This window comes from Manis pentadactyla, chromosome 11 (genome assembly GCF_030020395.1).
Source record: "Manis pentadactyla isolate mManPen7 chromosome 11, mManPen7.hap1, whole genome shotgun sequence".
NCBI classification, from domain to species: Eukaryota; Metazoa; Chordata; class Mammalia; order Pholidota; family Manidae; genus Manis; species Manis pentadactyla.
Genome location: NC_080029.1, coordinates 106,520,869 through 106,533,969, shown reverse-complemented (window position 1 = coordinate 106,533,969; position 13,101 = coordinate 106,520,869). Strand labels below are relative to the sequence as shown.

Sequence of the window (13,101 nt, the reverse complement as noted above, 5' to 3'; positions counted from 1 at the left end):
AGGTCATATTTGTCTTAAAAACAAAAGAAAATAGGAAGTATATGAGTGTGTGTGTGTGTGTGTTTTTAAGAAAGACTGGAATGAAAATATTAATAAAAAATTATTAATTACTATGAGATGTTTTTTATTTAAAAAGAACTTCACATATGCTGCTGTTTTCATTTCAGGAAGATAAAGTTACCATGTGATATTAGAGTTCATTTCCCCAATTCTACACACTATCTGTGCTCATGAAGGGGGTGAAGAAGGAACACAGCTTTCAGATGGTGGGTTGGGGGAGACTAGAGTTCATTTTAACAAAGGATGATGAAGGATCATCTCTGTTTTTTTCCATTTCCTACGTACCACATAGGAACTCTCTTCAATCATCTTCTGAATAGTTCAAATAATGTTTAGAATTCTCCACATGTTGAAGATATATTTAAAAATACAAAGGGCCCAGATGGAGGCCACCTTTAATGCTGTAGAATGATGTGTGGCATTCTTTGAATTTAAAACTATTCGCCATTTTTTTTCCTTTTTCTTCCTTATTTTGAGAAAAAGAGAAAGAGGAGACTGTGAAAGTGTTTGCAAGCAGAGCAGTTGTCATTTCTTCCTTGGCATCATTACGCTTCTGCATTTCATTCAGAAACTGTTTCTGGACCAGCTTCTCCAGGAGCCAAAGATTCTGAGGACCCTCCACCACTCTCTAAGTCCAGCTTTCCTACTTCCTGGTCCTAAGGACTGCCTTTCCTGAAATATTCTTCCTTATGGACTTCCCTGCAGCACTGTTTCTCTAAAAGTGAGGGTAACCAGGGGGTCTACAGTGCTTTAAACACAATGAATGACAGGATTGCTCATCTGTGCCCAACACGCAACAAAAGCCTCTATGTGAACTCCTCTGAAAATCACATCTGCCTATCAAGTAGGTGTGATTATCCCAAGTTTTCAGAAGACAAGTTGACAGAAAACTTTGATGACTCGCCCAAGGTCCCACAACCCTAACTAACTACAAATTTGGCTTCAAAAATGAGGCATTTTCCTCTTTCCACTATCCTGCCTCACAGTGATTTACCTAGATGAGTTGCTTTGCTTTCTTTCTTTGTTATTGTATTTTATGTTTTGAAATGGGAGAGTAAGTGGGAGGGACTTTGGACACAAGGAAGGGTGATTTTTTAAAGTAAAAATGTGACAGCATCTTTCCAGAAGTGGGTAAACTAGACAAATTTCAGAGTTTAAACACACACACACACACACACACACACACACACACACACGCTGTCTCTCATACACACCCTGTCTGATGGCTTATGAATGCTTCTGTGGACCGTACTGATGGAGAGATGACTGTGCCCTGACTTTAACACTCCAGACGCTGCTGCTGGTCTGCACCCCTTCCACGTGGTCACGGATGGAACACAGAGACAACATCAATAGAACAAAATATATGGTATTTATTAAACATGGGGCATAGGTTATAATATCAAAGTAGAGCATGCATGCACAAATTACTCATTTAACAACACTACCAACTTATCCTGAAAACAGTACATGATTAAATTTCCACAACATACAAAATTCTCTTTTAGTGAAAGTGAGAAAGGAAAAAAAAATCTCAGGTTGAATAAATACAGTGATTTCAGCTGGCTCCGTAAAGGCTTAAGGCACAATTAAACCAAGGGATTATATAGCACGTCAGAATGAAGTGTGTCTGCCCACACGAGGACCATCTCCAAGCATGGCTCCCACAGCCCTCTGCCATTGGCCCCATGAGAGAGCACCTGCATGGTGACAGTCCTGTCTGCCCAGGGTCCAGCTTCCCCAGGTGCCCCTGCTCCGTGAACAGGCTTCTCTGAACCAGAGAAGCACTGCCTCTAATACTTTTATGGGTAAATAAAACCTTCATGCTGTAACAGATGGCGCAAATAACATGAAATTTCAAATTAATGCCCTTTTTCCTCTCAACTGAAGTTGAGTAAAACAGAAAATAAATTGAGGGAATTCTCCTGGCGGAACTTCAGTGTCTACAAACAAAGTTAAGGATAGCCCAGTCCAGAAGGTACGCACGCTGGGTGTTTGAAATAAGACCTTGAAACCTCTTTCTGTGTCCTCCCCCTGGGCCTCTGCCCCCTTCTTTCATGCTTTTGAAGTGGATCAGAACCTCAGCTATTTCATTCTGACTTACACTGCGTATAGGAGGAAGCAACAGTCACCCTTCCCAGACGTCAAGCTGCTGGGTTCCAGGGCCTTTGTCCCTCTGTAAAAAGTGCACGTCTCCAGTGCCTAAGTCAGAGTTTTCTTCATGGTTAACTCCAGGACTCGTGTGTATGGCGTATAGTTCCTGGAAGGCACTGCAATTTCACGAGTCCGACCTGTTTGGCTGGGAAATGAAAAAAAAAGGCAGATCAGGAAGATAAAGCAAAACTCATACTCTTCACAGGGTAACACAATTCTGGGAAATGGTTTTTTGACACTTAAAAATGGACTGCAATTAATGCAGTCGAAAATTTCATTTAAATATTATAAGAGGGGCCATTATTTTCAGCAACTTTTCAAGGTTGTGCTGGACATCAATGATTCAGAGAAGTAAAACACATACATTCAAGGAACTATAATTTGGTAGGAAAGGCATGTCCATAAACAATTTTAATATGATGTGTTAGGTAGAGCTGTGCTGGATATTCTCCATTTAAACATTCAGATCTACTCTCCCTCATCTCCTCCTCACTCTGTGCCCTGGGGAGCTGACCTGAAGGTCAGCATCAATGGGCCCCCTCACCCTTTAGCTTCCAGTCAGTGCTGGCCAGTTGGGAGATGGCAGCAGGGGATGAGGGAATGGAGGAACAGAGAGGCCAGGACATCTGTTCCTCCTGGGCCGGGCTGCAGCACGGTAGGTAGCTACACTCTTCTAGCAAAGGCCACAGCAACAGCTCTCCCCTCTGTCTCTTCTGTCAGCTTTCTTCCCATACCTCTTCAACTTTCCACTCTTGCTAGCTCCAAAGTACAGCATTGTCTCTGTTGATTTCCCTTAAAGCTGCCCAAACCTTTGCAAATAGTCTCTTTTATCTTGCTTTCCTTCCAGGACCCTGAGCAATACAAGAATTAATGTACTGCAGGCAAACTGAGAGCAGAACAAGTTAGCATCACCAGAAGGGCGTCTGGAAAGGCACAGGAATGAATCTTGAAGGATGCCTAGACATTCCTTAAATGGGTATAGAGAAGATAGGAATTCCAGGCAGAAGGGACAATATGTGCAAAGGCAAAGAAGGGTGAACACAAAGGCCGTGGGTGTGGGAAGAAGCAAAGGGGTCAGAATGGGAAGTGGCAGAAGACGAGGCCTGCTTGAGAAGGGCCCTGGATGCCCTGATAAGGAGTTCAGAAGAGGACAGGCAGCCACTAAAGGTTTTTAAGGACAGTTATGATATGCTCACATTTTTATTCTAGCAAGATTCCTTGTTACTACTGAGGGATGTCTGCAGGGTCTGGAGGCAGAAAGTAGGTTTGGAGATTTTTGCTATTTAAGAGGTGAGAGAGAAATCATAAGAACATGAATTCTAATAGCACTGGAAGGTAAGTAGCACGAAAAGGTCAGGGAGATGTTTGGGAGGTAGAATTCACCAGGATTTGGTAACTAAGTTGGACGAAATACCTCATTTCTTTTTCCCCCTGGACACATAACTCAACTTCCTGTCCCAGACTCTTGCAATCTGGCAGCCCATGTGATTACATGGACAGAAATGATTTATAATACTTCTAGGTATAGCCTGTAAAAACTCTCTACACAATCCTCCATGCTCAATCTCTTCCCTTCCTGCAGAGGATACACTGTAAGGCCCAAGAGGACTCCCAAGCCCAGGCAGAGTCACTGGGTAGAAGAATCCTGGGTTCCTGAATGACTATGTGGAGCGAGGCCCATGCCAGCCAGCTTTGCACTATGATGTGAGAAATAAATCTATGTTTTGCTAAGCCAGCGAGATTTGTGGGCTTTTTGCTAACAGCAGTCACATTCCTTATTCCAACTAATGCAATGACCAATTACATATATAAGGTATGAGTCAGCTCCCTCTCCCCTAACATCCCATGCCCAGTCATTCACAAAGTAATATGGAATCTACTCCTTTAACTGTTTCGTCAGCTGTCTTTTCTATCCTCTCCACCACTGCCCGAGTTCAGGCTCTCATAGTTTATATTTGCATATTGGAATAGTATTCTAAATGGTCTCCTGCCTTCAGTGTTGGCAAAGTCTTCAACTATCCATTTTGCTGTCAAAGATATCCTCCTAAAAGGACAATTGGAGCTTATTACTTCAAAGTCTCCCCATATAAACTGGTTGAAGTCTCAATTCCTCCACATTGTCTAAAGGCCCTCTGCCATTTCCTAATGTATCTCCTGTCTGGCCTTGCTGAGAAACACTACTTCTCATCCTTTACCACACTGCTTCACATCGCTCTGCCGTTCTCATGCTGGTCCCTCCACCTGGAATGCTCCTCTAATCAAATGGACCCGATGAATTCCTGCCAGTATTTCAAAACTTAAACAAAACATCACCTCCTATATGACAATTTCCCCAGGTCTTTACACTACTGATAGAAATCATCATTCCTTCATATGCTTCCATTTTCTTGAACAGTGGTGTTCAATTTTCTACCCTACAAAGTTCACTTTTCCAAACTCTCCCATCTGTAATATCTCCCATTACCCTGAAGTGATTTTCAAATATAGGGAGACAGCCTTTTAATGGGGTGTGTTAGAAGCTTGGGGGGAATTGACTTCCAGTGTCTTTCCCCAAGCAATTCAGTATGACTTTCCTATACTCTCCTCCTCTCCCTTCCCACATACACCTTGAAAATGACCATCATAGAGGCTCTGACACACCACTGGAAGCATCTCATCGCACCCACTGGTCTACACGTCCTTTGTTAGGCATAAGTTCGTGAAGGATGAAATCCGTATCTCCCCATCTTCATGATCCCAGAAGCTCCCTCAGGCCAGGCACAGAGCTATCACTATACCTACAGATGACAAAGGAAACCAGAGGACAAGAGATTCAAGGAGTGAGTAGGCAGTGTTGCCTGTCGCAGAGAAGAATCCATAAGATCTGGCAATTTAGGGGTCCCCAGTGACCTGACCAGGCAATGTAGTGTTGTGCCAGAGGCAGAAGTCAGATGGCGATTTGTGCCAACTCTTGTGAAAAGTCCACATAGCAGAAATAGTCTCTGGTGATAATATCCTAAAAGCCCATAAAATACGCAAATATTTATAAAGGTAGACCTTCTGGATTTCAGAAACAGGCTCTCATATTTCAACCTTTCTTAAAGAAATGAGGTATTTTATTTAGTTGATCACTGGGAAACAACAGGATATCAGCAACACAAACAATTTCAACCACAGAACTGAAAGTCAACCGTTTTCTTTAACACATTACGGCTATTGTTAACCTTTAATTAATCCATAAAAGGGGCAGTTCCCCTGGGGGAAACAATAGCAGAGTCAGCAAATAAAGCTTTGACAAAAAGCTACTTTGTGCCCTGGCCTCTACAACAGAAATATGGAAATGTAGCCATTTTAAAGCACTTACTATGTGCTGGGCACTTATGACTATAGGGAATATTTTTCATTCTATCACACCTATTAAGACATAATTAAAGAGTTTGCTAGAAACCAAGTTTCACTAAGAGGCAAGAGAAAGAGAAGGCTCTTTTTTTTCACTTTTCTCTTTGAATGACCTGAAATTGCTCTCAATGGCTTTAATTAACAGATACCAAACTTTTCAGATCAAATTCTGAAGGCTTTTGTAAAAAAATAAGTGTTTAAGAGGCCCTGAAGTCACAGTAACTGTCTTCCCTCCCCTTCTCAGTCTCCTTGTTCTATTATAAGATTCTTGTGCTCCAGAAATTAATGGGACATAAAGATTAGATGAAGGGGGAGAATTTGAAGAAGAGAAACTAAAAGAAAAGCTGAGAGCTGGCACTGAGTAGATTAGACAGAGAGAACACTGGCTGCAAGCAGGCTGCGAGCAGCGGGAACAGAAAGGGATGAAGCGAGTCATGAAGGAGGGAGTCAGCACCATGAGGGAGCAAGCCTGCAAGCAGGGGACCGCAGTATCCCGAGCTCAGGGACCAGGCGGGGTGACGGCAGCGTCTTCAGAAATATGAAAATGCAGCCACTAAGCAGGGCACTTTATGCCTGCAGCTCAATCATCTCAGCACATTTCTGAGGGATTACTATCAAAAATTTCCCACTGTAGGTGAGGAAACAGATTCAGAGAGGGGAGAGATTTGCCCAACCCTGTAGATGGAGCAAAAGGCAGATCCAGAACTCAAAGCCAGGTCTAATGACCAAGCCAGTGTTCTTCACAACTACTAAGAGACACTGACATTGACGGGGAAAAATGACCCGCTCAGCTATGGATGCAGCGGGTATGGAGATAAGTGGCCACCAGCTGGGAGTGGCCAACAGGCAACTGGGAATGAGGACTTGTATGCAAGAGACAGGTATGAACTTCCTGATGGCTCAGTCACAGCGAGGAGAGAGGCCCAGCTGTGAGACCAGATGCCATCTTTCAGTCAACCAAGACAGAACCACCAGGAACTCCCAGGGTGAGGATCTGGGAAGGGAAAGAGGAGTGGTTAAAAAAAAGTTGGAGGACAGGCATGCATGTGTGGAGAGAACCAGGAGAGAGAAGCCCTGCAGGAAGCAGACCTTCTGCTTAGGAAGAATTGTCAAATGCTGCAGAGAGATGGCTCAAATACTGACCGAGGGCCTGCCATGTGCGAGGCACTATTCTAAGTAGGTCCCAGGGAGACTGCAGTGACATGGATGAAAATCCCTGCCCTCGTGGAGCTTATGTTCTAGTGAGGAGAGGGAGAGTAAACAAAGAAATAAAACATAAGCAGCAATTGCTTCTTCAAGTCCTTTATTACATCAAACCACACTATAAAACACATCAGCTGCCTGAGTCCTCACTTGAGGTTTATTTAGCAGCAAGAAAATGCTAGACTGGGGGATGGGAGCCTAGGATCTCTGTCCACAGGACAGTGTTGGCAGAGACAGGGGATATGGAGAGAGGGCATGGTTAATAAAAGGAGCTTGATGGCTCTACATGTAAAGGATGATTTCACCTGTTTTCAGCAGCACATAAAAATAGAGCAGCTAGAAATACCATTTGACCCAGGAATCCCACTCCTAGGAATTTACCCTAAGAATGCAGGAGCCCAGTTTGGAAAAGACATATGCACCCCTATATTTATCACAGCACTATTTATAATAGCCAAGAAATGGAAGCAACCTAAGTGTTCATCAGTAGATGAATGGATAAAGAAGATGTGGTACATATACACAGTGGAATATTATTCAGCCATAAGAAGAAAACAAATCCTACCATTTGCAACAACATGGAAGGAGCTAGAGGGTAGTATGCTCAGTGAAATAAGCCAGGCAGAGAAAGACAAGTATCAAATGATTTCACTCATCTGTGGAGTATAACAACAAAGCAAAAACTGAAGGAACAAAACAGCAGCAGACTCACAGAACCTAAGAATGGACTAACAGTTGCCAAAGGGAAAGGGACTGGGGAGGATGGGTGGGAAGGGAGGGATAAGGGGAATTAGGGGCATTACGATTAGCACACATAATGTAGAGCGGGGCACAGGGAAGGCAGTGTAGCACAGAGAAGATAAGTAGTGATTCTATAGCATCTTACTACGCTGATGGACAGTGACTGCAATGGGGTGTGGTGGGAACTTGCTAATGGGGGGAATCTAGTAACCACAATGTTCCTGTATTAATGATAACAAAACTAAAAAAAAAAGAAGACAGACAGAAAAAAACAGAGCAGCTCTAGTTGCCAGTCAGATGCTACCAGCTGCAGGACAGTACATCACACTTGCAGTTCTGAGGAGGCATGAGTGGCATGTTCACACTGCCCTGCTCCGCAGTGAGGCTCTGCACCAGGTCCCTGGAACATGCTGGGACCCTCTGATGGCTCAGCTGACAGAGGCCTCATAAATACCTGGGCCTTCCAGAGCTGTATGCAGTGTCTGGAGGGTTCCAAACCACTGATACTTTAATTGATTCATTTAAAGAAATCACTAATAATTGCCAATAAAATTAAGCCAATGAAATTGCCTTAGCACAGTCAAATTCACTTATATTTGATACGGTGTCTTACATTTAATAGTAATAATAGCTATTACTTATTAAGTGCTTAACTTTGGTCTAGTTACCATGCTAAATGCTTTATATACATGTTTTCACTTAATCCTCATAGAAACTCTACGCGATTTGATATTGTCGCCTCCGTTCCCATTTTAAGGATAAAATAACTGAAGTTGAAGAGAGATGAAGTCATTTGTCTTAGGGCTGTGCTCAGCCTGAAGTTCCCTAACTGGACAGCACCCTGAGTTCTCTGGGGAAGAACAGGACTCATCTGCACAATGGAGGCTTATTTCAATCCTTTGATCGCTCTACAACATTTTGGAGGAGGCTGTTTTAAAAACATTCTGGAAAACACTATGGAATCTTCTATTAGTATGTGCAAGTTTGAAGTCCAAGTAAGCAGCAACAACTTTGTTAGAACATACACAATTTAGCAATGCTCTATTTATAGAGTATTTTAAAATTACATGTGTACCACATGAGGACTCCCAGTTGTAATCCTGGCTATGTGACTTCCAGTGAGTCACTTTAGCTCTCTGAGCCTCAATTTTGGAATCCATAAAACATGGTGATTAAACTAGACCAGGGGATACCAATTTGTTTTTGACCCTAGAACTCTTTATTCAAACAAAATCTTACTTGGAATCCAACATATAAAACACAGTAAAAGCTGAGTTTCTCAGAGCTTTTTTTAGGGGTGAGAGCTCCCCATAGGCTGGCTCCTCAGTAACCTCCTTGCCCACTGGGGCATCCAGACGCCTCTCCCAGAGCCTGGGCACAGAGCAAGACAGTTCCAAGAAGAATCGGTGGAAAAGTACTCCCTGAATCATCTCTAAAGATCCCACCTCCTCCCTACCCAGACTTGCCTGGTGCCTTTCACATAGTAGGCACTTAATAAATAGTTGAGAGGAAAACACATGAAATATTATTCTGCCTGTTCGGAAATGCAGATATGTAGTTTTCATTTCCTTTGCTGATTGACCTGTGTAGTTAAAGTTGCTAAGGTGGATCCTGGGGGAAACCAAATGTTGCATTTATGGAAAAGCTGCTTTTAGACACTGAAGTGGCTTCTAAGTTCGGCATGGCCATAAGTTAAGGGTCTGTCAGCACTTCCATTATGAAAACCTCTTTGTGGTTTCATAACTTAGCCATAAAAGTTTGCTTCGGGCTATCCTTTGGCATACAAATTGAAAACGTTGTTTTAAGCCAAAATGTAGGAATTAGAAAACAAACAATTTATTGGTTTCAGACATAGTTTTGTTACCTGTCTTAGCCAAATAAGATTTATTATGTGGGCAATTAGAGGGGACTAAAGCCACTTGGTTCTAGAAAAACAAAAAAGGCGGGAAATGGCCAAACTATTTATATTGCAAAAGGAGTCCCTGCGCATGATCAATCATTCTTTTTGGCTACATTTTTATCATGTACTTTGTGCCCCACACTGCTGAGACCTGGAGTATTTACATACTCTCTTCCATTTTCTCTTCTTTTTTTTTTTTTTTATACTTTCTGTTTAATTATATCAGAATGTCAAAATTACCTTGTTTTTACCAGAAAGCAAGCAATATAAATGAGAATAATACCAAAGGAAGAGCTTAATGTTGCTTTTGGTAAATACTTAGAGAAAGGCAAGTGCTTCTTTTAATGAACAGAAAAGAAAATATCATTCCTGACTAAAATAGCCATGGAGGGAAATGAGGCTTTATTATATATGATGTTAGACTTGGTTAGACCTGAGGAGCCACCTAGTCAAACCGCAGACTTCACAGTCCAGTCTGAACGTATGAACGCATCCTGCTGCCAGCTAGGAGGACTAGAACCAGGCAATCTACGTGCCAGCCTGGTGAGTGGCTTGTCACTGTTTCCTCCCATCAGATGGAGGCATTCAAGTTTCTAGGATTCTACATTTTTCTCGCCTTCTGTAACTCTGGGGTGAAAATCCCGCGGCAAAAAACCTCTGAAACTGAAATCAGTCAAAGGGAGAAATGAAGTGGGAGAAACCTGCTTATTTCCTACAAGCAGTCGCTCACTTCTGCTCTCCCGTGTTTCTCGTCACCCTGCTGCAGAAGGAGAGAGAGCTCCACCCAACCTCTCCAGTCCAGATAAGCCCTCGCTTGCCCCTGTAATTACCTATTGATATGGAGATGAACTAAGGCCAGGCAAGATATTCTGGAAATACTGCCATTTTACCCACACCTTCTAATGTCTAACACAAGACACAAACACCCCTGGTCACACAAGAATACACCCTCCTATACACAGTACACAAGGCACTTTGTGACTTTGGTTACCTAAATCACAGGCCACATGCTATCACCATTCTTGTTATAAACTTGTTTCATGTCCTCTTTGGGCCAAAAACAGTTCTGAGCACGCAGGGATGGCGGGTTAGTTACTGGGTCACAGACTCTAATCTTACTAGGGAGAGGCTCAGGCGTGGGTGTGTGAAATAGTTTAACAACCGGGTCAGTCCTCTAGCTCACAAATACAACTAAACAAATTAGGTTATGGTCATTGATTATCTGCTCATGACTGAAACTGATCATTCATTTATGAATATGGTTCAGTGCTTGACAAGACTTTGTTACAGTACTTGGGAATAGATGAATTTTGCTCAAGATTTAGTCTCTCCATCCGTCATATTAGTGAAGAACTCAGCAGCTTCCTCTTGCACTGTTATAAATGTCTACCTACGTATCTGTCTCCCCTTCTAGATTTTGGGGCAGGAACCAAATCTCCTTCCTCTCCATGTCATTACTGTCTGGCACAGGAAAGATACTCAACAGATGTCTGCTGAACAAATGAATGAATAAACAAAGGAACAATGCACATACTCACTGATAGGACCTATCTCTGAGGTGGGTTCCCCAGGTCTCTCCTTTGCGATCCCCTCTCCCCTGCATGATGCCCCTGCTCTCACCGAAACCAGCCATACCCCTCAGCAGCACCACTTATCTTTGCTGAAATATTTTTGATAGAAAGAATGCAATTCTGGTAATAACAGTTCAGTAAAATGTTTTCTTAAGTTAAAGAGGAATTTGAGTCAGAAAAATAGGAAATTCCTAAATACCTGGGTAGAAGATCACAGCCCACTCCAATCTCTCTAGTTTCCACTTCAGTCTTCGGCTGGGTTTCTATTAAATAGTCCAGCCTGCTTTGTAGTTCGTTATTCTAGGGGTGAGGAAAACAGTATTTTTACTGAAGCAAGTATGTTCCACAAATACACATGATGCCATTTATACACATTATCCAATTTTCCCCAGTGACATGGACATCTATCACCCTGTGTTTCCTGAGCACCTCTTACACGGTAGAAAGGGAAGAAGCACATTGATGGATCTTTACATACAGCTTTCCAGTGCATGTACATACATATGTATCCAATTTTACATAAATGTGAACAAAATATTCTATTCTATATTATAATTAGCTTTTTTTACCCAATGATTTGTTATGAATATCTTTCCCTGTTTGTTTTCTTTTTATGTCAACAAACTATTTCAACGGGTTTGTAGCATTCCATGGTACAGATGTTACATTATTTATTTAACTAGTCTCTTATTGATGGCATTTAGTTATTTATCACTTTCTTTTGCTTTTATGAATGAGGTGCAGCTCATGTTTTAATACTCCCTCATTAAACTATAAAATGAGTAAGTCTATTAATTTAATTTAGTGGGAAATACCTCTATAACTTAATAATTAGTATTTCATAGGTGTGGAAAATTCAGAACCTCAAATATATAAAGTAGAACGAGCTCCTTGGGATTAAAATTAGTATTCTAAATAGTTGTGTGTTTTTTTCCAGGCCAGAGCCAAACATTACATAGGTTGATGATTAGATGTTCAGGAATTAGAAATTTGCCCCATGGGGGAAATGAAAGACAAAGGAGCAAAAGAATTAAGGATACTAGAATGAAAATAGATGGAGTGATGGTGTGTTGGTGCCTAAACCCAAAAGGCAAACACGCAAACACACACACACATATTCAGAAAGAGATTAACAATGGTTATGGGATTGAGATTTTTAGATACTTTTCTTAAAAAAAATTCGATATATTTTTCTGTAATGCTAGACTAAATTTTCATGAGGCAATAACCATATCTATCTTCCTGGCTGTATGTATCCTCAGAACATACAAGTAGATAAATATTTATTGAATAAACATATGTATAAATGCTTTCACAATGAGCATTTTATTTGCATAACTAGAAAAGAATTAAAGCATTTGTCTTTTCTTCTCTTTCAGTTGGACTTGAAGCTAAGGCAGTATTCTAAGACACAGGATGGTACATGAAAGCGGAAAAGTTCTTTGGAAACAGACACTCATTTGTTTTGAAAGAAAGACTGTGGGTTACAGCTCAGTAGCTCCTGTTCTGAATGACTGATACCAAGGAGCTAAGCAGCAGCTCTGGTACAAACTCGTGTTCTGCAGGATGTAAAGGCCCATGGATCCTTCTGATAAATGGAAAACAGTGTACAGGAAGAAAATACATTCCAGATTCCCTAGCAGCTGACAAGACATGACAAATCTATGGGCTTTGAACCTATCACCTGATACTCAGTATGGGAGAATGGTGCTGGCTCACTGCCAGGGGTAAATCAACATGTACATGTGCGTGCACACACATACACACACACACACACACACACACACACACACACACAAACACACACACACACACAGAGCTTCCCTGGCAATATTTGGACTCTCCCATTAATAAGGAAAGAGCAAGGCTGAAGAGGCCTGCCTGCTAACAAGCTCCAACAATCCCACTGCCTTATTCCTTCTCGGTGTTGAGTTTAGTTATCAGCATTTCACAGAATGCTGGGTCAGTACCTATAGTTGGGGGAATAAAAGACAAGTTCAGCAAATATGTCCTAATTGGTACACAGTGAAGAATGGACAAGCAGCCCCATATCTTTGTTCTACTTCAGAGAAACTCTATGTGCACATCAGAAAC

General features: G+C 41.9%; 1 protein-coding gene across 2 annotated transcripts in view; it reads right to left on the bottom strand.

Annotated features, from left to right (window-relative positions):
• Positions 1-1,413: 1,413 nt before the first annotated feature.
• MYZAP (myocardial zonula adherens protein) overlaps positions 1,414-13,101 on the bottom strand; it is an 89,282-nt gene continuing 77,594 nt past the window's right edge. For both annotated transcript variants that reach the window (XM_036903006.2, XM_036903007.2), the window contains 2 exons: positions 11,207-11,307; positions 1,414-2,359 (listed from right to left, as the gene is read on the bottom strand). In XM_036903006.2, coding sequence (XP_036758901.2) covers positions 2,263-2,359; positions 11,207-11,307 — 198 coding nt within the window. In that variant the 3' untranslated portion in view covers positions 1,414-2,262. The remainder of the gene's footprint in view (positions 2,360-11,206; positions 11,308-13,101) is intronic.